Consider the following 27155-nt stretch of genomic DNA (forward strand, 5'->3'; position numbering starts at 1 on the left):
CAATAAACCCCAAAAATCTAGCAGCAGCTAAAAGGGGCCACAGTTGGACCAAAACATGTGCGCGCGCATTCTTTCACTGCGCTGTCCAACATTCATATATTCCCAAGGCTTATGAGCGTCAAAAAGGCATTCGTGTGTGTTGTTCCTACTGCCATCAAGTGGTGGATAATTAAAACTGCACCCATTCAAACCAAATGTCACTGAAGGTCACGCAGATGATGATGAACCCTAACGAGAAACAGACAAGACACGCCGTCATCTCCGCAACAAACTCCTCTCTCTCTTCCCTTGGGGGTTGATCATATTAGCCAGACTCTCCCTGCATGCGCGTGCTTATCAGACTATAGTCTCCCAGCATGCGCGTGCTTATCAGACTATACTCTGCCTGCATGCGCGTGCTTATCAGACTATACTCTCCCCACGTGCGTGTCAGACTATAGTCTCCCCGCATGCGCGTGCTTATCAGACTATAGTCTCCCATATATGAGTACGAAACTATAGTTTCGTACTCATACTCATCACTACTGCACGTGTCAGTGTGGCAGGGCCCCTTCACGCTCTAGCGGTTAGAAACGGTTCAGAAAACGGGCTCGGTTCGTGACCCGCGAGCCATACGCCGAAAGCAACGTCTCGCTCATTAGCACTTGCGGTGCTGGGCACGACTTCTCCTGCCTCAACATCTGCTGGGCTGTGTGTATGTGTTGTAACGGACTAGCTGTAAATTAAAACGGGATATCTCATCACGTCCGCAATCTGTCCCCCCTTTCATCACATGGAGCCGATTGCATTTTCTGATAAGACGACCTGGACCTTCCATTAACCTCTCTCTCTCTCTCTCTCTCTCTCTCTCTCTCTCTCTCTCTCTCTCTCTCTCTCTCTCTTCTCGGCGTTGATCGTCTATCTTCTCGAGCACGTTTGTACCAACTCGTGTGGAGGGCAGACACACATATACACCTCTAAGTCTCCCCTGCTGCCTTTCCCTGCCTGGATCCGTGTGGAGAAGAAGCAGGTGCCCCTTGGCACCACGGAGGCCCACAGGTGCGAGGTCGTGTGTGTTACTGAGCTGCCAACATCTCCTCTAATGCCTCCTTACCCCGCACTTTCATGTGGCCTTTGCGATAATGAAGAATCGATTCGGCCCAGCACGGAGAGACAGCAGAAATATGCGGGTTTAAGTCGCGGGCACCAGGCGTCAGACTTCCACCGCCATTTACATCCTCATTACAAACGAACACGAATCCATTAGGCATCCATCACTTAAGCTTTCTCATTAAAATAACTTCATTTAGCTCGTCTGGGTGTTCGGCCCGTGAACGTAAAAAGAAAACGTGTCGCCTATATATATATATATATCTATAGTCTCTCATACAAACACACACCAGTATGTGTGTGTGAGAGAAAGAATTATGTTTTTTTCCACTTTTCATAAGAAGATCAAGGTCTCCCGTATCGCTGCCTCCAGAGAGTCTAACCTGATATGGCTGAAGAAATGGATATTGACCCTGACAAGATGCCACCAATATAAAACAAACCGCAAGTCCCAAAAAGGTTCTGAGCCGCTGACTCGCAGGTCTGTCGTGGTCGGACTTTTCAACACAGCCGGTAGTTGTCAAATAAAAACGGAAGAGTGGAACTGAACCTGTATATTAATGACACTGCGTGTTGACTGCATGCTGTATGTCTTTGCCAGATGTAGACTTGCATCACTTCGTACTGAACGTTTATATGTAATTAGCAAGTTTCCCGTTGAACCGACAGCTCGTTGCTCGCACGAGGCGGGTTCTGCTGGGTTCTCTTGCCCTCTACAGTTCTACTGCCTGCCCCCGCGCGCTCGCCACGGCCCGGTTTGTTGCGTCACTGTAACGTCGTCAGTGAAAGCCGGGGATGACGTCAGCGAGGCAGCCTACTCTCCATCTCACGCGCTCCATACTCTCTCCATCGCCCAGCTTTTTTGTGCACAGCTGTGTTAGTCCATCAGATTTTTTTTATGTTCAGTATTTTTTCAGAGTAAGGCAGACCACCAAGATCCATAAGGCTGTGCCGTTGTGAGAATGATCTATCTTGATGTTTAATCAGTAAATTAGATTTAAAACCGATTCAAATTCTCTATTAAAGCATGTAGATTGTATGCCGCCCGATGGGAGTACTGGTCGTGGGATATAAATTGGCCAGTTAATACAAATACCTGCAAGTTACGATAGTTGCGTTCTGCGAACCTCTATTAACCTTCAACGTCCAACATAGCTTACAGGAGCAAAGAACATTTGTGCTGCAGCCTGTAACTCAAATACTTTGATTAAAGATCCAGCCTACAGCTATATGTTATAACAGTATGCTAATCTCACCGCTTCGTCTCACCTTTCTTATACAGTACATGATTAATGCCGGTCTCGATTATCTGGTAAGACTGCCCCCTTGTGGACAGGAATAAACTTGCATTTAATTAATTATAACTATAGAAAGCTAGTTAGGGACAAAAACGTCTATATATTGCACCTGTGTCATGGTAGGCAGGTGACTCTTAAACTTAAACGTCCCGGAGTTAACGGTGCTTGTGTATACTTCATAATGTCTCATCTGTTGGGATTGTTGTGAATGACGTTTTACTCCTCTGAAGTGTCCCTCGTTAAGCTGTTGATATTACTCTAGACCTGCAGTCCCTCCTAAAGACGAAGTTATTCAGGAGTAATGTGAGGCAATTTGTTTGACAATTTGTTACGTGAAAACAATATTTGATACGCTCAAATTTTAGTCTGGTCTCCACTGAACTTGTAATTGTAATTCAACTATTAACCAGCAGATGTCACTTTATTGCCAAGCATAAAAGGGACTAAAATTGTCTTTTGGAAAAATATATAACTTCGAACAAATTGACATTTTTGGACGGCAGATTAGCAATTAAAACTTTAATATGCCTGCACAGATTTAACAAACAATAGGTTAACATATCAAACAGTTTGATTTTTTTCATACAGATCAATAATTTCATACATATAAAATTACTATAAAATGTCACTCTTTAATACTGATTTTCTAAAATACCAGTGGGTTTTTAAACATTCCCATGATAAGTGGTAGAAAAGTCTTTTGCCCGGTCACTGTCTACAGGGGCAATATGGCAGCTAGGAGGAGTTCAGCGTTACTCTAACCCTCGAACATACAGCCAGCCTTCTTGTTCAGTGGCACTCTGACGTCGGCGGTGCTTAAACCTGGGACCTTGGCTTTTAGTGTTTAACAGTTCAGATTGTGTCACAAAAATAAGTTTTGTAAAGGAAGACGAGAAAACATGAAATAAATTAAAGCTGAGTTTTGCTTGCTGAAGGTCCTGGTAGCAGCTGCAGTCATGATGGCGTCAGGGCCTTGGAGAGGGTTGACCTAGTGTGACTCTACATACCACTGCAACATGAACTGGCTGATTCAATAAAAGACATCACTTCTTCCACACATCACATTTATACATTCTCAAGCATCAAAAAATAGAAAATACAAAAATGTCTATTAGCAAAAATGAGCAGTGAGGTCAAGGCAAGTGAATAAAGGACCTTACAAAAACAAAGGGGCGGAGAATATGCAAATGTGAAGGAAGAGTGGCAGAGAAGCTCTGTTGCTATGATGTCATCTTGATTGTTCTTCAAACAATGTGTGAAAGTGATTTGGCACTGTGGGTTGTGGGCTACCTCTCTCCCAAGACAGGAAGCGGAGCTTTTGCATAGTGGGACTGGGAGAGATGGATTGGGGGAGGGGCTCAGAAGGATAGGGGAGGAGTTTAGAAGGATGGGGGAGGGGTTCGGGTGTTAAGGCACTGTGACCCGGAAGGGACTTCCGGGCACCATCTCGTCACCCCATTTGACGATGAGGATGTAGTCTCCTTTCTCCTTGACAGTGTAGGTGACGTTGTACATCCTGTTGCCCATGTGTTTGACGTAGACCTCCTCACATGGAGCCTTCGGGCCATGAACTCCCACCATCAGCATGTTTGTTCCTGCCGTGTTGGAGAGGCTTGTTAATACGCGTGTGTGTGTGTGTGTGTGTGTGTGTGTGTGTGTGTGTGTGTGTGTGTGTGTGTGTGTGTGTGTGTGTGTGTGTGTGTGTGTGTGTGTGTGTGTGTGTGTGTGTGTGTGTGTGTGTGTGTGTGTGTGTGTGTACATGCGGATGCCCTGTGCTCCTACTATACACAGTGTGGTGAGTACATCTGCAGGTGGCTGTGGGGCTTGCAGACAGAGGCATCTCACCTGCTTTGCTGCAGTCTACTGTGAAGATGTTCTTCTGGCCGATGAAGGCCGTGGACAGGCCCGCCCCTCGGGACACCACCTTGCTGGCGTCGGACGAAAACTTGGGCAGGGAGGAGAAGGTGGAGCCGGCTGTGGTGGAGGACTTGGTCACCGTCTCCACCAGCACTGAGGAGGTCTCGTGGAGGCTGTGGCCCCCAGACAGACGCGCACCTAGTAAGACACGGAGAGAGAAACAGAGAAAGAGAAGAGAGACAGAGAGAAAGAAGAGAGATCATGGGATAGAGCAGAAAAGAAAGAGTTGGAGAGGGTAAAATAGAGAAGGATGGACAGAAAAAAGAAGAGAAGGATGGTGAGAGAAACGGAGAGAGAAAAAGGTTTCACAATTTAACAACTGCTGGTTCCATGAATCTCATTAGACAAACGTAGCACAAAATTGGCACCTTCATTTAACAATACACAAATAGAACACGACTTCTAAAATTTATTCAAAGGCTAGGCCCCCCCCCCCCCTCTCTCTCTCTCACACACACACACACACACACACACACACAGACACAGGCACACACACACGTGCGATCACGTGCAGTGTTTCTCAGTGTCTAAGGAAGTCAGCACTCAGAGGAAGTGTCAGGGTCGCACGATTCGGGGGTGTTTCTTTATCGGGACAGCATCTCCACGCGCCACGCGGTAAACATGTACCCGTTCGGAGAGACAAACAAACACCTCATCTGGATTGCCGCGCTGAGCCCAGAGGGGCTGGAAACAGAAGGGTGTGATCAAGCTCGAGGTGCAAACGCACGGTCTCTCTCACCGGAGACTTTGGCTTTGAAAGGGCTGCCGACGATGTGCTGCGGCCCCCCGTATTTGATGGAGATGAGGTAGCTGCCGGGAGCCATGGGCATGTACGTGACCTTGTAACCCTCCGCACACTCCTGGCAGTCCATCTTGACCTTGGAGGGGCCGTCGATGGTGACGGACAGGGCGCCTGAACCGGCATTGCACGTGTTCACGACGAACTCGGAGGGAATGCCTTTGAGAGAGGGTGAAGAAGGGGTATGTTAGAGGTGTGTGTGTGTGTATGTGTGTGATGGGAGGGAGTATACGCAGATGTGTGTGTGTGTGTGGAGGGGGGGGGGGGGGGGTCAGAAAGGCAGAAAGATTGGGACTGATAAGGTGGTGTGTTTTTTTTAAGCCCGTGATCCTAACATGTGGGACGGGTTAGCGCTACGGGCTGCGTACCGGTGGTTCCACCTTCCAGGCCCGGCCCGAATGCCGACACCATGCCCGGGTCTCCGGCCTGGCCCGGCTCGCCCACGCGGATCTTGAAGGGGCTGCCGGGAATGTGGCCTCCATCGAAGCACACGTGGATGGAGTGCACGCCGTTCTCCCGAGGCGTGAAGTGGATGGCGTGCTTATCTGTGTGCGGGAAGACAGAGAGCTCTCACACACCCACGGCCACGGTACCAGAAGGCTGCTAAACCAACACCGAAGCTTCCGACGCGTTAATGAGACCGCAAGATCCGTTTGCAAATACACAAATGCAGGTGTTCTAATCAGGCCAGCTCGCGCTATTGTTCCGTGTGTGTGTATGCGTGTGTGTGTATGCGTGTGTGTGTACGCTCACCGTTGTCGAGTTCTGTAATGTAACACTCCTCCACGGCGCCGGAGGGCGTGTGGACTTTGGCGTCGATCACGCCTCTGGCTCCATTCAGCTGTACTGCGAAGGAAGCCTCCTGATTCACTCGCAGAGCCATCTCCTGAGGATGCAATGATTAATAAATGAATCATTATTAATAATAATAATAATCATCATCATCATTAATAAAGCTAGGGGGCAGCAGGGCATGACCTGTACTATACCAAGAACAGAGTGAGCTTTGCTGATCTGAGATCAGTGCTCCATACCCCCGCCAGGCTGTACTAACACTGGACTGATCATCAGAGAGTGTGTGAGCTCTATTGCACACAGCATGTGTAGAAGCGTGTCTACAGTCTTGTTAAGTCTCCCTCTTTCAGTTTTTCTTCTGATTATGGTGAAGATATAAGTGCGGTTTTAACATCTTGACGGTTACTGGACTGATAAACAAAAAATCTGATCAAATCTCACTGAAAACCAAGAACAACGATATGCCAGACAGATGTGTTTTCAAACACGCGCTCGAGCGGTCTGCCCCCACACTACAACAGACAGCGGGTGAGGGTGCTTCCAAACTGCCACTTAGAACAGCTGAAGTGTCCAGACACACAAACAACTCAGATGGCCACTTAACAAAGCTCACAGCCACTGTTGGAGTCCAGAAACCGTTTGGAACCGTTTGCTGATATAGTGCATGTTTGCCAGCCATGTCCTTCTGGGTAGATCTTGTGTTAGACTGCCCTGTCCACACTCCATTAGCAGCACAATACAAATCTAAAAATCTACATCCTCTCCTTGACACAGGTTCCACTGTTAAACCCTGTCTGTGGTAACATCACACACACACACACACACACACACACACACAAACACACTCTGGGCTAAGGCCAGACCCTGACAGTTCTAAACAGCATCAGAAAGTGTGTGTGTGTGGTGTGTGTGTGTGGCAGGGAGTGGGAGAGAGGGAAAGAGAGAGAGACAGAGGGAGGGAAAGAGAGAGAGAGAGAAGCTCACCTGCAGGCTTGTGACAGTAAGTCTGCGGGCATCACTGGACAGTGTTGCTATGGGAACGATGAAAGGGCTGTCTGGGATGTGCTCGTCATTGAATTTGATTGACACCTCATAGTCACCTGACATCCATGGACATATCACAGTTAACTCACAATTAACCCATCGACATGAACCAAAGATCAGACACACATTTATCATTTTAGGAAAACGGCTCAGCAAGACTGAATGAGAACAAAGCCAGACGTGGTTCATCACGTGGTTCATCACGTGAGCGTATACGGCTGGATGTGAGACATAGATGAGACTCTGCAGTGTCTCACCAGGCTCCTGGACCACGTAGGACACCCCGCAGGAACCGTCCTTCCTGTCCTCGAAGGAGATCTCCGCCTTGCTGGGACCCTCCACAGCGATGGACAAGCCTCCCGCACCTGCCTCCCGTGTCCAGATACTGAACTCCGCTACAAAGCACAGCACACACACACACACACAGGCCACGCCCCCTGTGAGCACGGCTTTAATCCATCTGATGCGTGTCTATTTCAGTTAAAACACACTACTCACAGCAGACAGAGATAAACATTCTATAAACATTAAGACAACACAGCCTTACCACAGTCAACAAAAGCTAAATACTTCATTCTAATCCAAAGACAAACGACAGAAGCTGCCCACATATGTGAGAGGCAACAGAATGATGCTGGAAGTGAAGGTTGAAATGAAGTGTGATGCCTGAGGCCCCTAGCAGGGGTCTAGGGGAAGTGAGGGAGGGAAGAATGGGAACGGAGCCCGCGACCCATACCGGGCACTCCCGCCACCCCTCGGTCCAGTCCGGTGCCGCCGGCACGCACTTTGTGGGCCCCTCCTTCCCCGAGCGGCCCCACGGTGAACTGGAAGGGGCTGCCGGGCACGTGTTGACCCCGGTACTTCACGCTGACTGTGTGGGGACCCATCTCCTGCGGTACGAAGCGCACGCTGTACGTGCTGTCCTCGCCCTCCACGATCTCGCCGTCCCCCGTCCTGCCGCTGGGACTCGTCACCAGCGCCGTCATCTCCTGAGTGCTCGTCTCGCCTGAGGGAGAGAGAGGGAGAGAAGGAGGGAGAGTGAGAGAGGAGGAGAGACAGAGAGAGAGAAGAGGAAGAAGAAACAGGAGGAAGAGAGAAGAGGAGGGGGTAAGTTAGAGGGTTGTTAAAGGGTTAGATGACAGGAAAGGGTAAAACAGTGAGATTAAAGTTGGTGAGGCAAAGACATATGATGCTACATATGAGGAAGGTTATGCATTAACATTTCTCCATGGCCAGTATTAGCACGTGCAAGCCTGTGGCCAGAGTGACCCCACAGTGACCCCACAGTGACCCCAGAGGGCAGTGAGGGTCTGTTTCCAGCTTCACACTCCTTGTAAAGGCCTGCTGTAGATTGCTGCAGGAAACAGTGGGCTGTCACCCAATCAGAAAGACCCCAGGCCCAAACATGCAATACACGCATGACAGGTGGAAGGTTGTTGTGTGTACAGCAGCTACACACACAAGTCAATCATCAAAAAGCTGGAGGCATTCCTCTATATGCCCTTTATGTGAGTATAATCATGTGTTTGTAACACATCATCAACCATTTGTCAGGTAGATAAACACTGCTTTGTGGGTGAATAAACACTGTACTTCACCCAAATATGTTAAGATTAAACACTCAGATGCAAAAACACCATGCACACACACACTCACACACACACACACACACACACACACACACACACACACCTCGGGTTGACGGGCCTGGGCCCCGCTGAAGGGCCCCATGTTGTCGCGGCCCATGAAGCCTCCAAACACGTCCCTGAAGGGGTCGGCCCCGAGCTGCGTGCTCTCCTCCACCCGCACCTCCCGTTTGGTCTCGCCCGCCCGCGTCTTGCTGAACTCCGTGCGCTCCGTACGCGTGTACGTGTGACTGCTGCGCGTAAACGTGCGCGTCAGACGCTCCTGGGCCGACACCATCTGAAACCAGTTCCCTGCACAGAGCAGGGGGAGGGCCCGGGAGAGAGCGAGAGCGAGAGAGAGAGAGAGAGAGAGAGAGAGAGAGAGAGAGAGAGAGAGAGGGAGAGAGAGAGTACGAGAGACAGAAAAAGATGAAAAGATGCAGGCAATGAAAAAGGAAATTTAGACAGCTAGAAAAGAAAACATGCAAGAAGACTGTGTTTTGTGGGGTGGGTGTGTGCTGTTTGAAGTGTGTGGACCTGTGTGTGTGACTGTCAGTGTGTTAGTCTACATCCTGTCACCCAGGTTTTCCTTTAAGGAGGAGGTAAGTTGCACACGTCTGTGTCTGCTCTCTCTATCACTTTCAAACATGAAGAGACCAAATCAGAAAACAAAAGGCAGTGTGTGTGTGTCAGGGTGTGTGTGTGTGTGTGTCAGGGTGTGTGTGTTTGTGTGTGTCAGTGTGTGTGTTTCAGGGTGTGTGACAGGGTGTGTGTCAGGGTGTGTGTGTGTGTGTCAGGGTGTGTGTGTTTGTGTGTGTCAGGGTGTGTGTGTCAGGGTGTGTGACAGGGTGTGTGTGTGTGTGTCAGGGTGTGTGTGTCAGGGTGTGTAACAGGCTGTGTATCAGGGTGTGTGTGTGTGTGTGTCAGGGTGTGTGTGTGTGTGTGTGTGTGTGTGTGTGTCAGGGTGTGTGTCAGGGTGTGTGTGTGTGTGTGTGTGTGTGTCAGGGTGTGTGTGTGTGTGTGTGTGTGTCAGGGTGTGTGTGTGTGTGTGTCAGGGTGTGTGTGTGTGTGTGTGTGTGTGTGTGTGTGTGTGTGTGTGTGTGTGTGTGTGTGTGTGTGTGTGTGTGTCAGGGTGTGTGTGTGTGTGTGTGTGTGTGTGTGTGTATGTGTGTGTGTGTGTGTCAGGGTGTGTGTGTGTGTGTGTGTGTGTGTGTGTGTGTGTGTGTGTGTGTGTGTGTGTGTGTGTGACAGGGTGTGCATCAGGCAGAATCAGGAATGCAGAGGGAAAGCAGTTGGGCCTCCATGGCTGGTTCAGGGTCTCCGTTAGTCTCTCTAATCCCCAGAGAACTCAGATGTGCTGAAATGCCACCTGCTCACCTGGAATCTTGAGGTTGAGGTCGCAGGTGCTGCCCACGGTGGCGATGGACGGAGCCTGCCTCCTCCTGGTGATACTCTCCTTCATCCTGCCTTCGCCCAACACCTTCACCGTGAACGGACTCCCTGTAGAACAGCAGCACGGTCCCCCCGTCACACAGAGCCCCAGAACGATGGACCTAAGAGCCCTAAGAGTCCTCACATCTGGCTGGCACGCAGAACCTAGCAACGCTACTAAGACTCTGGGGCATCAAACTAGTGCAGTGCAGCTAATGAACCACAGGACTGTGATGCCCCGAAAACACGAAGCCAGCCACAAAAACGTGGAGCGAATCTGTGGGCTGCTCTTATGGAGAAGCAACACCAAGACTGAGATGTTGGACCGGGCTCACGCGCCGACCAGTGAGCAGTACCTGGTACGTGTTGATCAGCGAACTTGATGTTGATGATGTAGGTGCCTGGCTCTGTGGGACAGTAGGTCACCCGGCACGTTCCGTCCTCCACGTCCTCACAGTTAATGTCCACTTTGCTTGGTCCCTCGATAGACAGGCCCAGTCCTCCATAGCCTAACAGAGGACAGAGGAATGTGTCAGAGCTCCTCCAAGCGTGGGTCAAACCACAGCACTGCTTAAAGTCACACTGCTCCATCATGAGGACACGTGAGGAACTGTTGGGTCTGGCGTTGTCCTCCCGAGCCTCCCAGCAACTGGGTTTCAATACAGTAGCTACAAGCCTCACGCTGAGCTTTATGTGAATGCAAAAGAAGATCTGCCGTTGGGTGTTAGAGATGGGAAGCTAAGCAAGCCACACTGACCTGCACTCCTGGTGTCCACGATGAACTCGGCCACCTCGAAGGTGCGTCCCTCCACCAGGCCCTTGCCAAACATCTTCACCTTGCTGGCGTCGCCGATCTCCGACTGGCCCACCATGATTTTGAAGGGGCTGTTGGTCACGTGCTTGCCGCTCTTCTTCACGCTCACCACGTGCTCGCCCACCTCCTTGGGGGTGAAGGAGATACCTGTGTGGAGAACAGAAGGAGGCTGACCAGAAGAAAACACCTGTGCTGAAGGAGGTGGGGATAGACCGTGACCCACGGGGACACATGCAATTCCAGACTCTGATGGACAGGCCATCTAATCAACCCTAAGAGAAGGATGCGTGCTGATGGCAGACCTGGCGAGTCACTCACCGATGTGGCGGTTAGGCAACCTCTTGAGCAGACAGGGCTCCTCGTTGCCAGATGGGGCTCTGATGCTAGCTGTGAGTGAGCTCAGGTCCGTCTCTGTGATCTTCAAAGACACGTCTGTTGCCGTACCAACGTTCAGCTGAGATGTCCTCATAGAATCGTCTCCTTCAGAAGGCAAAAGATTAGAAGGCAAAAGAGAAAACAGAACATTAAACCGAACTGTGAAATAACACGGATGATCACACTCTTCACAAATGTACTGAACAAAGACCACAAACATACAGAATTCAGAATTCCCAGGATTTAGAAACTAATGCTACCCAAGAATTGAACAGAAACACGGGCCAAATGCACACACAGGAAGTGCAATACCATAGAGTTCTGTCAACGGGGAGATCAATCCTCTAAACAAGGGTGCATGAGACAGGATTGCAGCTGCTTCCTGTTCAGCTAAAGCCCAATACACTAATAAATGCACACCTTCCCCAACACACCACACTGCACGGATGTGGTGAGCTCCCCAACTGTAATGGCTTGTATACACAAACACACACACACACACACACACACAAACACACAGTCAGGGCTGTAATGTTTGCCACACACAGAGTCCACCAGCACACAAACGTAATTGCCATAAACACAGTCTCTCACACACAGACCTGTAATCTTGGCAGTGAAAGGGCTCCCAGGGATGTGCTTGTCATCGAACTTGACGATGATGTTGTAGTCTCCTGGTGCGGTAGGCAGGTAGGAGACCGTGCATGTGCCATCTTTGTTGTCTTTACAGCTGATTTCTGCTTTTGAGGGGCCTTCCACCGCCAGAGACAGCCCACCTGATGCAAAACACAGAGGTAGCAACCCAATAACAATGTAATCCCAGAATATCCCAACTCCACACCTTATTGGGTTTTTAAAGAAGGGAAGAAAAGATCTGTAAAAATTGTATTAAAATAGCAACAGAAGTCCTTCGAATAGTCAAAATGGCTGTAAAGGTCCTACAAACCCAAAGGTCTAATACTCTAATACTCTGCATTCCCACCTTCCCCTGCGTTCTTGGTGACAATCGTGAAGACGGCGGGTTTGTTGACCGTGCCGTGACTCAAGCCAGGCCCGAAAGCAGTCACATGACCACTGTTTATGGCGTCAACATAGAACTGCAGTGGACTTCCTGTGGTAGAGCAGACAGGTTAAACATGGGAATTGATGTCTCTCACTGACGTTTAGTCAGTCAAAACCATGTGAAAATGGAAAACGCTTCTGGACATAAATGGAACCTCCATAAGGCGTCTGGCAGCACCTGGGATGTGGTTGCTGTCATATTTGATGTCCATCTCGTGCAGGCCTTTCTCAGTGGGGGCATATTTCACCGTCACCGTGCCGTCCTTGTTGTCAGTGATGTGAGGGCGGGCGGTCTTACCTGACGGCATTCGCACCTCACCTGTCGAACATGAGAAACAGAGCCATAGAGTTTAATTCCTCTGGTCTGTTTATTCTTTACCAATATGTCTGCTTTCCGAACTGCGATAGCATGAGGACGGGACTGTAACACACACCATACCAAGTACAATGAAAAATGTCAGTAATATTCAAATTTCTAAAGTTTGTTTCTGGCTTAAACTGGGCTGGGCTCACACCTGTGATCTCTCCTTTCTGCACAGTGAAGGGGATGAGCAGGTGGAAGGGGCGGAGCATCGGCTCCATGCCATTCATGGCCGTCACGCGCTCCTCGCTTGCCTGGGGCAGGAGAGACTGAAGTTAGCACAGCTAGCCATGGGAGTGAGGGGGGCCGGCGCGGGCTTGCAGCCAGACGAGAGCTTCAGACTCTGGGCAGACAGAGTGGACGAGGGGGCCAGACTGAGTGGACGAGGGGGCCAGACTGAGTGGATGAGGGGGCCAGACTGAGTGGACGAGGGGGACAGACTGAGTGGACGAGGGGGCCAGACTGGGTGAGAGAAGGGGCCAGACAGAGTGGACGAGGGGGCCAGACTGAGTGGATGAGGGGGCCAGACTGAGTGGACGAGGGGGCCAGACTGAGTGGAAGAAGGGGCCAGACAGAGTGGATGAGGGGGCCAGACTGAGTGGGAGAAACGGCCAGACAGAGTGGATGAGGGGGCCAGACTGTGTAGATGAGGGGGCCAAATTGGGTGGACGAGGGGGCCAGACTGAGTGGATGAGGGGGCCAGACTGAGTGGACAAGGGGGCCAGACTGAGTGGGAGAAGGGGCCAGACTGAGTGGATGAGGGGGCCAGACTGTGTAGATGAGGGGGCCAGATTGAGTGGATGAGGGGGCCAGATTGAGTGGATGAGGAGGCCAGACTGAATGAACTCAAGAGTATTAAAGCTACAAAAGAGAGCAAGCAGACACAAGCAAGCCATGCGAATGTGGCAGCACAGACACCACACGAGACAAACACGACTCATGCTACAAGATGGCCGACCAAGGTTGCAAGCTCTGCTAACAGATCTTGGAAAAGCACTGCTCCCCAAAAACTGCCCGGTAGCGTAACTCAGGTCGTTTTTGCCAAAGAGAACAATGGAGATGAGGGGTTAAACTGGGCGATGAATGGAATGGGGAAGGAGAGCGGCGTGTGGAGGGCCGAGACGTGTACCCAGTGTGGGGAGAAGCCCTGGTAGGGGGTGTGGGGCTGCTGCATCTGCACTCTACCACACGGTTCCTCTACTATAGGAATGGTGTCACACGCCTGAGGATGGAGGAGGTGACACCGTTACTCAACCACAACAACACTCCCACCCATGCGACTATTTCAGTCTGAATTACACGCGTGATGCATGAGGGATACCACAGGAGTTATTTACAAATTTAACACCATGCATTTCTCTAGAATCATGATGATTCTGGTAAACAGCAACCAATGTCATCAAAGCATACAGAACCATTAAAAAAAAGAATAAGATTGTTATATCTCTTTTCAACCCCGACACATATAATGAGGTTCAGCTCCACAGCTGAAGCAGGAAGTGCTCACCACCACGTGGAAAGGACTGTTGGGTATCTGCTCCCCTCCGAAGCGGATGGTGATGACGTATTTCCCCGGCTCTGGTGCCGTGTAGTAGATGTCGAAGGTCCCGTCCGAGTTCTCCACCACGTCCACGTCCAGCTCGGCGCCGTCCGGTGTGGACACTTTGCAGGTCACCTTCCCCTTCCCTGCTGCTTTGGCGTCCACGGTGATGACGGTCTCCTCGCCAATCTGAATGGTGGATCCGAGTCCTGAACCTGCCATGACACATGATCAGACCAAGGCTATCTCTACATCCAACTCCACATGTAACACAATCATGAGGACTACCGTTAAACTACTCACCTAGGCCATGTCCTCCAATGGACACTGTACAACAGAGAAAAGTAATCCACCATTGAAACTCATAAAACACTACGTCAAGATCAAAACACCAATATCTGCGGCGTTAGCAGCAGGTCGTGAGGGTCAGGGGCCCTAACAGACTCTGACCTGTGACCAGGCACTTGCTGGCATCGCCGGACGGCAAGGCGTGGATGCGGAAGGGCGAGTAGGGAATCTCATCGCCGCCGTATTTGATGGTGATGGTGTAGCGGCCCGCCATGTCTGGCACGTAGGACACGGTGTACGTCCCGTCTCTGTTGTCCCTGATGTTGGCTTTTTTGGGTTTTCCTTCTGGATCCTATGGGACAGACCAGTGGGTAATGCCAGAGTAGGTGTTACCATCCATCTGATTGGCCCAGCCAACACTCAGACTCAATAAAATGATGCTTGCATGGCTTTACCCTCATAATGTCCAAAAATGCATAGAAATCCTGGTAGCAAACTTTAGCTTATATAGCTGCATCTGGTTTTCCACTATCATTAAGAACATGTTAAACCTGGTTTAGAAAGCAACCTTCTGCATTAGTTAGTTATGTAGTGGAAAAAAAACACATTGAGGAATTAGCCCAAACTCAATGGAGTGTCAGTCCACAGAGACCAGTAAAGGAGGAATATTAAGGGCTTTTAACTCCACTAAGGTATTTGAACAACATTAAGGCATTATCAAACACAGCAGGCAAAGACACGCTAGCATGTTCACATCCATAAACGCCGCTGTCCCTCTAGCAGTGACAACGGGTTTTTGTTCTTGGATGTGCACTGCTTGAGAATGTTGGGGTTTATTTCCTAATGTGCTTTCAACCTTTCCCCTGCAGGAAGCAGTTCTACTGAGAGAGCCAAAAGCACTCTTTCAGAATCTACAGCTCCAAGCGTCCCTCAGGCCCTCTGTCACATGTTTGGCTGAGCTAGAAAAGAATGGCAGAGAAGGGTACTATATAAAAAGGGGGAAAATTGAGCATTAAAGCTGAATTAAGAGACCTGCAGACAGAGAGATGGAGAGAGTGAGAGCAGGAGTGAGAGAGAGAGAGAGAATAACAGATGACAGACCTAAAGGGGCACTGGGCAGGAGCCAGGGCTCTTCTGGAGTTGCCATTAAACTCTTTCCCATAGTTTATATTAGCTTCAGCATTTTCCACAAACACCTGGCACAGGCCATGGGACGAGCGTACAGTAGCACTTAAGCACAGATGGCTGCTTTACCCTATAAGAGCATAAAAGGGATACAAAGCTAGGGCGTAGGGAGCTAGGGAGCTAGGGCGCGAGACGGTACGAGGGCTCGGGAAACAGGAAGATGAGGGGAAAGAGGGAGGAGGGAAGACGCCGGACATGGTGAGGGGACGGAGAAAGGGGGGCACAAACGGAGGGGAGGCCTTACACAGCCTTTCCTAAGAATATAGAAGGGGATGGTGCCCTTTACAATATGACTGTCCCACACCCTCCGTCCCCAGTCCTCCACATATAGAGAGACCTCACGCCTGCACCCATCCGGATCCTACAGTGACAGCAAGGAGGGAAGTAGGAAGGAAGTAGGAAGGAAGTTGGGAGCAGGGTGACATGGGACTTGAAGTTCTGAGGTAGAATTGTTCGAAAAACAGCCAACAGATAATGCTTATTGAAGCCAAAATCACAATCTCAGGAATGATGTAAGTGTAAGAGGTGCGTCTTAGCTTCGGGGAGGGCGAACATGTGGCTCACCAGGATCTGGACAGTGAGGAGTCCCTCGCCGGCATCGCGGGCATCGATGGTGAACTCCACGGGCAGACTGGCAGGCACACCCGAGGCGTTGAGACCAGGTCCACTGGCACGAACCTTACTGGCGTCGTGAGCGGGCAGGGCCTTCACCTTAAACGGACTGGTACGCACGGGGGGGGGAAAGCCAAATTCACTGGGATTACCTCGTCCCTGGGAGATTAACGTAAACTCCGAAGAAACTGCACATGTGATCAGTGCCGGTGGCTCCGTAATTGCGACTTCTGTGAAGGTCTGGGAACAGAGAAGTAATCTCACCTGCGCGGAACCTCCTGGTCTGCGTATTTGACGCACACGGTGTAAGGGCCGTCTTTGGCGGGGGTGTATATCACAGTGTGCGTGCCGTCGCCGTTGTCTGTGACGCTGACGGGCTCCGCCGCCCCTGCAGATATAACGACAGCACAGTCGTACCGAGGCCACGCCCAGGGACAAAAGCGCTCAAACTCCAGGGAGATGCCACCAAACCATCACCAGTGCGAGGGCAAGCCTGTGCCAGGGAGCCATCGTGGTGTGGATCGGTGGAGAAGGTCAATCTGCGGCGTGCCCTCACCACTCGGCCCGTACAACAGCACCTCCAGATGGGCCAGGCCGGCCTTGCTGCAGTCCACGGTGAAGGTCTGGGGCACGTGCGCCCGCACCGCGTTGCCCAGGCCCGGTCCGGAGCACCTGACCTTACTGGGGTCCACCAGCTCTCTCACTGGCACTCGGAAGGCACTGCCTGCAGGGCAGAAAGCAGCAGGCGCCCAGCATGAGCAATACAGGGTGTGTTACTGTCAGCATCCCCGACGTGCCTCTAAGGCGCTACGTAAATGTGACTTCATTCACTCGTTCATCCTCTGCCATATACCTATAAGTTCTGTGCATTATATAAATGTTTTAGTTTTATTTACAACACATGGAAACTGACCACCGTGATATGAGATATGTTCACAACTGCACTTTATCATTTTATCACGTTCCAGGTCCCTTTGGTGATATGGATGCGGCTGGTTGATGTGATGTCTCACCAGGGATGGGCAGGCCTCCGAACGTGATGTTGACGTCATAGTCTCCCGGGGTGAAGGGGATGTACTCCACACTACAGCTGCCGTCCTTGTTGTCCTTACAGGACATCTTGGCCTCGGAGGGTCCCTCGATGGCTAAACCCAGACCACCAGTGCCTGCACCCCTATATGAGGCAAGAGAGAGAGGCAGAAAGAGAGAGAGGTCTTCAATGTTTCAAGTAAAATCTGAATAATAATATTTTTTGACAGGAAACTTTATACAGGCAAACACAGTGACTGGGTTTAAACAGCACCTTCAAGAATAACATTCATAAACAGATATATGCACATTGCACATAAACAAAATTCAGTGTTGATAGGACTATTATTTTTACTACAACTACTACTAATAATAATAATAACAATAACTATGCTTCTTTTGTATATATATATTCTTTGGTTTATACAGTATATACAAGGTCACTTCAAAGTGACATCACATACCTGGTCTCCACGGTGAAGCGGTTGGGTATGTTGACCAGACCCTCTTCCAAACCGGGTCCGTAGGCACGTACGCGGCTAGGGTCACAACCCTCGGTCACCATCACCCTGAACGGGCTCTTCGGGACAGACACGTCATCGTACAGCACCTCGATCAGGTGCACACCTACACACACATACACACACACACACACACACACACACACACACACACACACACACACACACACACACACACACACCCCATTCAGCAAGTCTTACGCCGACTGCAACAGTCATGTCACTTGCCTCATGTCAACGTCCTGTCAGTAATGAAACTGGGAAGCTTCTATGAGGAGGTCAGGAGGTCAGACCGCCGGTTTGAACTGGCACTTGGTTTCCAGGAGGAGATATTTTGAGCAGTAAGGTCAGTGTTATCACCCACCAAGCCGGCCAGAGTCCAGATCAATAGCTGCGTGATGGAGGATTACGAGCTGCTATCATGATAAAACACTGCACTGCAGCTTGATGCAACACACACTGCAGGCTCGCCCTACCGCAATCGATAATAGTGCTGTACTCGGGGGAACTGATGAGCAGTGCAGATGTGCACACACGTGTTCGTCTGTGGGGTGTGTGTGTGTGTGTGTGTGTGTGTGCTGGTGGTTTCCTCCAACTATAACCTTTAAGATCCCCTTGATCAAGAAAATCTCAATGTTTTTCTCTCTTCATTTCTGCTTCCACTATGTCTGTTCCACATGTTCAGAGTGGAGTTGGAAACTTTGCTTAATGAAAAAAAAGCAATGCTTCCTGTAGAAATAATGAGGTGTACACCGGGCCCACTGCCCTCCGGCATGTGGACAGCTACATAAGCCCCTCGCCAACCACAGCCATTTGTCATTACAGGGTGACACACAGCTTAAAGAAAGCAGTCATAAATGAAGGAGAGCTGCTCTGCACTTCACCGCTTCCTGCCTCCAGCGCTGCGCTCTCATTGGCTCATTCTCTAAACTCAGAGGCAACTCCATTGGCTGAGTCAGCGAAACCTGTAATGCAGGCCAAGTGACTGAATCCCCTTGATCATTCTGCACTGTTATTGTAAACTAATGTTTAAACCCTTCCCCAAATCCCGGCCCTGAGGGAAACGCGTTCATAATTTCCAGATCACAGAGCCAAAAACATGCTGGAACGTAGAGGAACAAATGAAAGAACAGAAGGTTTTATGGACCATCGTACCGTCCTCATAAGCAGTGTACTCCACCCTATAGGTTCCGTCGCCTACGTCAGTGACGTAGGCTTCCGTGTTAACGCCCGAAGGGTTGACAATGCGGACCTTGATGTGGTTGCCGCCCATCTTGTTGTGCGCACGCGTGTCCACGATGAAGTGTGAGGTGACTTCTTTGAGGACTCCTGCAAACACACACACGCCAAGGCAGCGTGCTCCGGTCAGCACAACATGCACCGTGCGCTCGCACGTTGGGAATTAAGCAGCAAGACGTCGTTGTAAGATCGTTTGTAAGACGATCTTCCTTCGTTACCTTTGGGTTCCACCCCTGGACCGTAAACCTTGATCCCGCTGGTGTCGACGGAGGGATCCACCTGAACACGGGCGGGGAACTTGGGCACGGCGTGGCCGCCGTACTTAATGGTGATGGTGTAGATGCCGTGGAAGGGCGGGATGTAGGTGATGGAGTACGTCCCGTCACTATTGTTCTGCACGTGCACCTCCACCTTGGCCCCCGAGTCCGAGATGATCTCGATGGTGAGCTCGGCTTCCCCGGCTTTGGAGCAGTCCACCGTGAAGCGGGACGCCTCGTCCACCTTGCCCCGCTCCAGGCCCGGCCCGCTGGCCGTCACCTTACTCGGGTCGAACACGGACTGCACGGTGGCTTTGAAGGGCGAGCCGGGGATGTGCGCGTCTGCGAACAGGATGTTGATGGCGTACTCGCCCGGCTCCGTGGGGAGGTACGACACGGAGCACGAGCCGTCTCCGTTGTCCTGGCACTCGATCTTGGCTTCGCACGGCCCCTCCACCGTCAGCCCCAGGCCCCCCGTGCCGGCGCCCTTGGTGTCAATGGCGAACGGTGCCGGTTTACCCACAGTTCCTCCCTTCAGGCCCGGTCCGTAGGCTCGCACCTGCATGGATAACACGTGGGCTCATCAGCGTTCAATCCTAAAGCCAAACGCTTAAATGAATCTGCAGCATGTTTTAAGTTGATTGAGTGAAGAATGATGCCTTAATCATGTGTATTTTACTCATTTTTTAATAATCGTATACATAATTCTCTTTACCATATGGAACAACCATTGGACATAATAGATCTTCCTTCTTCAATTTGCTGTTAAACATGTTCCTGTTCTCTAGCGGAACTAGAGAGTGCAGGGCTTCCTGATGCCCCCCCCCCCCCCCCCCCCCCCGCGCGCCCCCCCGTGGCCCAGCACACTCAAGCTCACCCCCTCCTTCACATTAACTACACACTAAATCTCATCCAGTCATTTCCAACAGCGGTGACACGTTCTGCTATCGTCATATTTGCTTTAAGCGTCTCCTAGGATGGCGAAGACATTCGAAACGCAACATCTGGCTCACGGACGCGAGCGCGCCGACCCCTGCGTGGGACAACAGTGATCTCATCTCCCGGGTAATCTTATCCACGCTTAATTATGGGAACCTCAAAGTGAACGCACACACATACAGCGCACAGAGCTCCCTCCCCCAGCCACATACGCTCCTCTGGAAAGTCTCCGTTAATTGAAAGAGGGTTTTTGAGAGCGGCCTCGGCCACACGGAGGACGTGTGCGACAGGAGAACGGTGATGGACACACGATGTTACAAATGACGAGAAGTGTTTGTTAATGCTCAGTGACCGGCTGGACTGCAGCGTCGAGACCGACCTGCATCGGTAGCAGCTCTGGCGAGGTCTAAAGCTCCATGTAGCTACTCGACGAGGCCACAAACACATTATGGTTCTTCCCCTTACCCAAAGGACACAAACGACCTGCCTACCATAAAGACTGCAGTCTCGTAATCTACAAAACAAAGGCACAGGGCGCATTCCTAAGCACTGGGCCCCAAGTTCCATGACTTTACAAGCTCAGTCAAAGCTCTGGCATCTGCAGTATCAAGATACAATCACCGAGTGCAGTGAATTTACAACACTGGTCAGCGGCTCCTAGCAGGAGGGCCAACTGATTGGGAAGCTACAGTGCAGAGTGTTCAGGCTGACATCTCTGCTCCCGCCTCCCCCCTTATAAAGAGCCATTTGTCAGCTACAGCCAACTCTTCACACATTTCAGGCCTTGGGTGTGCGCAAGTCTGGGACTAAACCATCCGTGACCACTGCTAAATGTTCCAGAACAAAATCTGTTCTCCTTCATACTAACTGATTTATTAGTAGACCGTCACTTATTAAATCATCTTTGGTCACATTGAGAGTCTACTAATAAAAATTTATCCCGACTGTCCATTTGTAAATGCGACACTTTCTACAGATCCTGGCTAAGTCAGCATTGTTAATGTCTAGCTTAATTTGATTTTCCCTTTACTTTGAAGGAGTATAAGAAAAAGGTTAAGAAAAAGCATTTTGAGCATTTTGTGTTCAGATTTCAAGTGTGTCATTTTGCTAGGAAACAATCCTCGAGTCAATGGTGCCACTAAAATCGAAATATTGCATCACAAAGAATATGAAGCTATGCTACTGCCCACTGGGTAGCACACAGTTATAGACACTCAAACCATGTCACAAGGTCCACTGTGGAAGAAATAATGCTCTCGCTTCACATATTTGGGTTCACAGATGCCATCAGAGTCCTACTAAGCTGTAAGGGCTATCTCGCAATATGAATATTTCTGAATGTGCAAGATTCTTTAATAAGTGGTGTTAATAAGTTGTCTACGCTAGTATAGTTGTAGGGTGAGTGGATGGGTGGATGGATGGATGGATGAGTGAATGGATGGATGGATGAGTGGATGGATGCGTGGATGGATGGATAATTTCCCCATTCACTTACTTTAGAGGGGTCAGGGGGCATGACCCCTTCTACAGTAAAAGGACTTCCTGGTACAGGGTTCCCATCGTAACTGATGTCTACTTTATATGGGCCTTCCTCCGGAGGGATGTACTTCACAGTGTGCACTTCATTGGCTGTTCCAGACTCAACCTTGCATGGGATTGGCCGTCGAGATGGTGAGGTGATCTTCACATCAACCTTGCCCTGGCCACCCGCGCCACGTGTGTTGATGGTAAACTCCTGATCCTTCCCAACATCTACTTCTACACACACACACACACAAACAAACACACACCAAAGAAACATCTTTCAGCCTGGACCTACCTCGTGCAGTCCGTTACATGTCAGTAAAACAATGCATTATAAAATGACGTTTAAACGTATCCATTACTTACTTGTGTTAAGTCCTTGGATTTTGACCTTACTGAGGTCGAGGGAAGGAGCCACTGTGATGGTGAAGGGGCTTCTGGGTATGGGGTCTCCTCCATGGCTCACGGAGATACTCATGTTGCCCTGTTGTCATTGAGACAGAAAGAGTGAGCAGGACAGAGCATCCATATTTGTTCAATTTGGTTGTTCAATTTGGGAATCATTTTTCATTCCCAGCCATGTTATGACTACAGCTGCCTGGTGTAAAAGAGCTGTTTTACATAATATAACCTCAGAGGCGGGCCATTGGCCAGGGCTTGTGCTGCCCCGCCCCCTCACCTGCTGTATCGCCGTGTAGCGCACGGTGAAGGAGTAGTCGTGGTTATCGATGATCTCAAAGTCGGTGACCGCCTCCCTTTTCAGAGCGCCGGTGAAGTGCACCTCGGGCGTGGCCTTGCCTGCCCCTTTAGTGTAGATCGTAAAATGGGTCGGCTTGCCCACCTCCACGCCTGCGGATCGTAAATATGATATACGGATCAGCGCTGCTCACTGTAACCCGAGAGACCTTCCTCACGACCAGAACTGGACCTCACCAGTCTTGCAGAGTCCCGGTCCCTCTGCCTTTACTTTATTAGCATCGTGGGAGGGATCCACTTTAATGCGGAAGGGGCTGATGGGTATTTCCTAGAGTCAACAACATCATAATGAATCTGTTGCCATCAAAATCAAGTGCTAAAATACTCATACAACCACTGTGATCCCTATCACAAAAGAAGTGCATCAGCGATGTGTACTACATTTTCTAGTGTACTACATTTCCTAGTGTACTGGCCTCAGACATTTGTTGTAAGTTGCTTGTCAGCTAAAATCCATTATCTAGGTTGTCAACCTGACCCATCTTCAGATGCCCTAAAACTGCAGTGACTAAACAGCTTCCAATGCAGCAACCCATACAGGTGTTTTTGTAGGGAGAACAGGAAGTGAACAGGTGAACTTTAGGGATCTATTTTTGTGGACACAGAAATAAGGCACATGACCAGAGTGCAGGCGCGTGTGGGCGTGGCACAAAGCTTTACTAATCCGAGAGGTACAACCGCAAATAGAGGCTGTGACAAAGACATGACACGTAGGCTGCGATATCCAATCAGACGAGCTCCTCATTCCCTTTAAGAGCATGAACCAGAGACACAGGGATGATGTCATCATGGCAGCAAGCACGAAGGACCAACAGTGCCAAAATAATCCACAGATGAGGAGGCAGACATATTTGTCTTGGAAGTACAGAGCAGCCATGACAACAGATACGGCAATATTCTTCTCATAATAATGTCAGTTATTAACAATGACAACACAATAATTATTAACACTGCCAACAATAATTAGCATTAATAGAGATTATTATTGTTGTTCTTCACAGATGAGAATAAAATTAATATTTAAACTGTGATATGATTATGTAAATGATAGAAATTGTATAATTTTCCATGCAAACGATGCACCAGTCTCAGCTGAATTCTTATTTCCTTTCCAAATAAAATATTTAAACAGCTGCATTTAGTAATTGGGAGATACTTTTGAATGGAGTATCATTCACGGTCAAAATCCGACTGTGAGAAACTGATCACGTCTTAGTGTGTCTGCAGTGAGGGAAACGATGATGTGTACAAAAGCAGGTCTCAGGAGACGCTGTTAAACCTCCATACACAAGCAGATTGACATGCCACGCCCTCTGTTCTTTCACCCCGCCCACCTCGTCATGGGCACCAAATAAACAAAATTTTAGGTGGCATTAGGTAGCTGTAACGCCCCAGCATAGCCTTGAAATTAGACTTTTAAACAGACAGACAAACACCAACCTGATCGGCAAACAGCACCATGATGGTGTATCGTCCCGGGCCGGGGGGAGTGTACTTGACGGTGAAGGTGTCGTTATCGTTCTTGATGATGTCAAAGTCAATGTCGGCCTCGGCGGGACCGACCACGCCGGGAGCACACTTGATCCCGATGCTCACGTCTCCTACAGGGCCAGAGAGGAAGGAGAGAGGAAGAGGAGGAGGGTTTGCAGGACAGCACGGCGGGCGGTGCGGACAGGAGCGGCGGGGGGAGACGGTCCTCACCTTGACCAGCTTCGCTGCAGTCCACGGTGAAGTACGTTGGTTCTCCAGCCTTCAGACCAGCCTTCTCCACGCCCGGCCCGTACACCTTCACGTTCTCTGGGTGGCTGCCCTCCCCGATGGCCACCTGGATTTGGGTCGTTTCAGGTCACGGATCGCAAGACGAGGCACACAAGATGAGCTCAAGTACAAAGTTAAAGCGAGGCTGCAGAAGGGCGGGGCCTGGTGGAGGGGGCGTGTCCCTCTGCCAGCTCTTACCCTGTATGGGCTGTTTGGCACGTTGACCCCTCCCCAGGTGATGATAATGGTGTGCTTGATAGGCTTGGTGGGCATGTAAACGCAGAAGAAGGTGCTGTCGCCGTTATCGGTGATCTGGATGTCAATGGGGAAGCCTTCTGAGTCCTGCAGTCCAAAATCACCACATACATCAAAAGAAAAACAAAGGAGTCGTAATGCAACATTTATCATTCAGACGTCTAGTCCTAAGAGGCTCTGGGTGCTGACAGGGAGCTGCAGCACAAGTGGAAAACATAACTTCGTATGACTGAACCGAAGCCGCACTGTGGAGAAAGTCGTCCCAGGTTGAGTGCTCGTACCTGGGCATAGATCCTTAGCTCTCCCCGGCCTGCACCTCGGGCGTCGATGGTGAATTCTGCTGCTCTGTTTACAATGCAGCCGGTGGGCTCCAGGCCCGGCCCATAACATTCCACCTACAGCAGGGCAGACAAGCCAATCCCGTCACTTCCTTTTATTTCCATGCATCATTAGGAAACTCATAACAGCTATTAGAAATGAGTCAGTCTGGTTAGATATTGTGTAATGCATCTAGGGTGTGTATAGCATTTCTAGTTAGCGGTAGTGTAATTCAGGCATGGTCAAACCAGAGGGGAGGGCAGACCTTCTCAGGGAAGACGTCATTGGCTGCAGGGAGGATGTGGGCCATGAAGGGGCTGTCCTTAATATCCTCGTCATCACAGATCACGTGGACAGCGTAGTCGCCAGGCTCAGTGGGCCAATAAAGAACATCACAGGAACCATCACCCTTATCATCACATTCAATCTTCGCTTGTGATGGGCCCTCAATGGAGAATCCTACATACACACACACGATAATTGCTGAGATTGAGCAATATCTCACCACCTGTTTGGCTTTTGTTCTGCTAACTCCCCCAAGTCTAAGACCACGTACTGCAAGTTTATGTACATGACCAAGACTTCCGAACACCAGGACTATCAGTTGGCATTTAAATCCTAAGCCTTCAATAGTATTCACTAATGTTTGGTACTTTAAAATTTTTGACGTATAAGACTCCTCCATATACAAATCAAATGCACATGATATTTCGTATATTATAACCCGCTTCTGACTCTGAGAAATGCAAATGATATCTGGTGTATTAGCAACTCCTTGAAAGATTTCAGATGTTACATTAAACCACTCAGGTCTAACTGTAGAGTGTTTATAAATGGAATCATTCTTTGCGTATGGAAGTTGAGCTGATATCAAGTCGACTAGTCTATCATGACGTGCAATGTACAGACCTTTAAAAGAGCTACAGCCATTCAGAATGTGGGCCACAGACTCCAACTGCTGGGTGGAGCCATGAAGCAAACAGAAAGGTGAATGGATAGATGGATACCATAGTGAGAGGTTATATTTAGTTGGTAGAATCTGTAAGCGCGCTTTCACGCCAAATATCAAAACCTCCTCACTGATTTCAGCATTTCTGAATATTGAGTGTGATACTGAATGATCAGCAGATGCCAGCTGAGCCAGCTTCCCCTGAAGCTTCAGACTGGACCAGTATTGTTGTTGCTCTACACGTTGAACTTCCAGCAGTATTTTTCTTGATGTTTTACTCTGCAGCTGGTGGGATGTTTCGTTAACATTAACACAAGCCTCAACAATCACTGACGTATCTTTCACTATTATTTCTGAAACTTTTACAGATTCCTGTTCTAGTGTTGTCCATTTTAATTCTGTATTTGTTCTCTTACATAAGTCATTTAGGTCTGGCCAGTCAGATGAAACACCAAATCCCTGAGCTTGCACATCTAGTTTCCCATTACCTTTTCTTCTAAATCCTAAGAAATTATCTTCACCAGGCAAGGCTAGTGGGATTTTACGTCGTCTAAAGTCTAGGAATAGCGAGGCTCTTGCCATTTCCCGCACCAATTTATCATCATTATTCAACATATTAATAAGATGAGCTTGTCGGGTTGCATTGTATAACCAAGAGCAGTTAGGAACACCCAAGCCTCCATGTTTTCGGCTTTGGAATATAAAACACCTGGTTGACCGTGTGTTTAGACGCCAGAGCCTGGCCTTCAGAGTTTATGAGGTGTGATTGTGGCAGAGAACATCTGGTAGGCAGAGAAACCAGAGTTCTCCTCCCCTGACATTGTGCCTTACCCAGGGTCCCCACCTCCGTGCCGATCGCCTCCACCACAAAGTCAGCGGACTTGCCCACCATCCCGGTCTCCAGGCCTGGGCCCCACGCTCTCACCTTCTGAGCTCCTGCTTCCTCACTGACCAGCACCTCGAAAGGACTACACACACACACACACACACACACACACACACACACACACACACACCGTGAGAGTGGCATAATACAAAAACCTCCCATTGCTGTACATGTAATACATCAGGTGCATGAAAACAGTTTTTCCTGCTCTGGTTTTTTGATTTTTTTTTCCTGCTCTGGCCAGTTGATGACTGGCCTTTAATGACTAACCACAGTCACTGGTCTACACCACTGCAGGCGGTGTGTGGCTCTCGTACGGGGGAGCTGACCTGCGTGGGATGGTGTGACCGCCCCAGGTGATGATCACAGTGTATTTTCCAGCGAAAATGGGATAGTAGTCACACTCGTACACTCCATCACCTAAATCGCGCACCTTCACGGGCTCATCTCCCCCAGCTGAACACACACATCAAACAGAGAGAAAACAGC

The 27155-nt window shown here is 49.7% G+C and overlaps 1 protein-coding gene across 11 annotated transcripts in view; it reads right to left on the bottom strand.

Moving 5' to 3' along the window:
- Positions 1 to 2891: 2891 nt before the first annotated feature.
- flncb (filamin C, gamma b (actin binding protein 280)) overlaps positions 2892 to 27155 on the bottom strand; it is a 53014-nt gene continuing 28750 nt past the window's right edge. For 2 of the 11 annotated variants that reach the window (XM_077005164.1, XM_077005161.1), the window contains 40 exons: positions 26996 to 27122; positions 26612 to 26748; positions 25097 to 25290; positions 24795 to 24908; positions 24457 to 24600; positions 24202 to 24325; positions 23941 to 24101; positions 22678 to 22768; positions 22424 to 22593; positions 22111 to 22228; positions 21716 to 21978; positions 19243 to 19840; positions 18941 to 19114; positions 17729 to 17891; positions 17249 to 17409; positions 16792 to 16959; positions 16500 to 16623; positions 16188 to 16344; positions 15868 to 15984; positions 14601 to 14790; positions 14454 to 14477; positions 14118 to 14365; positions 13740 to 13832; positions 12765 to 12864; positions 12428 to 12568; positions 12170 to 12298; positions 11790 to 11963; positions 11131 to 11292; positions 10756 to 10959; positions 10355 to 10507; positions 9945 to 10067; positions 8634 to 8879; positions 7679 to 7948; positions 7200 to 7337; positions 6883 to 6998; positions 5857 to 5989; positions 5472 to 5648; positions 5044 to 5262; positions 4233 to 4442; positions 2892 to 3982 (listed from right to left, as the gene is read on the bottom strand). In XM_077005164.1, the coding sequence (XP_076861279.1) occupies positions 3795 to 3982; positions 4233 to 4442; positions 5044 to 5262; positions 5472 to 5648; positions 5857 to 5989; positions 6883 to 6998; positions 7200 to 7337; positions 7679 to 7948; positions 8634 to 8879; positions 9945 to 10067; positions 10355 to 10507; positions 10756 to 10959; positions 11131 to 11292; positions 11790 to 11963; positions 12170 to 12298; positions 12428 to 12568; positions 12765 to 12864; positions 13740 to 13832; positions 14118 to 14365; positions 14454 to 14477; positions 14601 to 14790; positions 15868 to 15984; positions 16188 to 16344; positions 16500 to 16623; positions 16792 to 16959; positions 17249 to 17409; positions 17729 to 17891; positions 18941 to 19114; positions 19243 to 19840; positions 21716 to 21978; positions 22111 to 22228; positions 22424 to 22593; positions 22678 to 22768; positions 23941 to 24101; positions 24202 to 24325; positions 24457 to 24600; positions 24795 to 24908; positions 25097 to 25290; positions 26612 to 26748; positions 26996 to 27122 (6743 nt within the window). In that variant the 3' untranslated portion in view covers positions 2892 to 3794. The remainder of the gene's footprint in view (positions 3983 to 4232; positions 4443 to 5043; positions 5263 to 5471; positions 5649 to 5856; positions 5990 to 6882; positions 6999 to 7199; positions 7338 to 7678; positions 7949 to 8633; positions 8880 to 9944; positions 10068 to 10354; positions 10508 to 10755; positions 10960 to 11130; positions 11293 to 11789; positions 11964 to 12169; positions 12299 to 12427; positions 12569 to 12764; positions 12865 to 13739; positions 13833 to 14117; positions 14366 to 14453; positions 14478 to 14600; positions 14791 to 15867; positions 15985 to 16187; positions 16345 to 16499; positions 16624 to 16791; positions 16960 to 17248; positions 17410 to 17728; positions 17892 to 18940; positions 19115 to 19242; positions 19841 to 21715; positions 21979 to 22110; positions 22229 to 22423; positions 22594 to 22677; positions 22769 to 23940; positions 24102 to 24201; positions 24326 to 24456; positions 24601 to 24794; positions 24909 to 25096; positions 25291 to 26611; positions 26749 to 26995; positions 27123 to 27155) is intronic. The other 9 variants (XM_077005166.1, XM_077005163.1, XM_077005168.1 and 6 more) reach the window with 7 other exon arrangements.

This window comes from Brachyhypopomus gauderio, chromosome 5 (assembly GCF_052324685.1).
Source record: "Brachyhypopomus gauderio isolate BG-103 chromosome 5, BGAUD_0.2, whole genome shotgun sequence".
Classification (NCBI taxonomy): domain Eukaryota; kingdom Metazoa; phylum Chordata; class Actinopteri; order Gymnotiformes; family Hypopomidae; genus Brachyhypopomus; species Brachyhypopomus gauderio.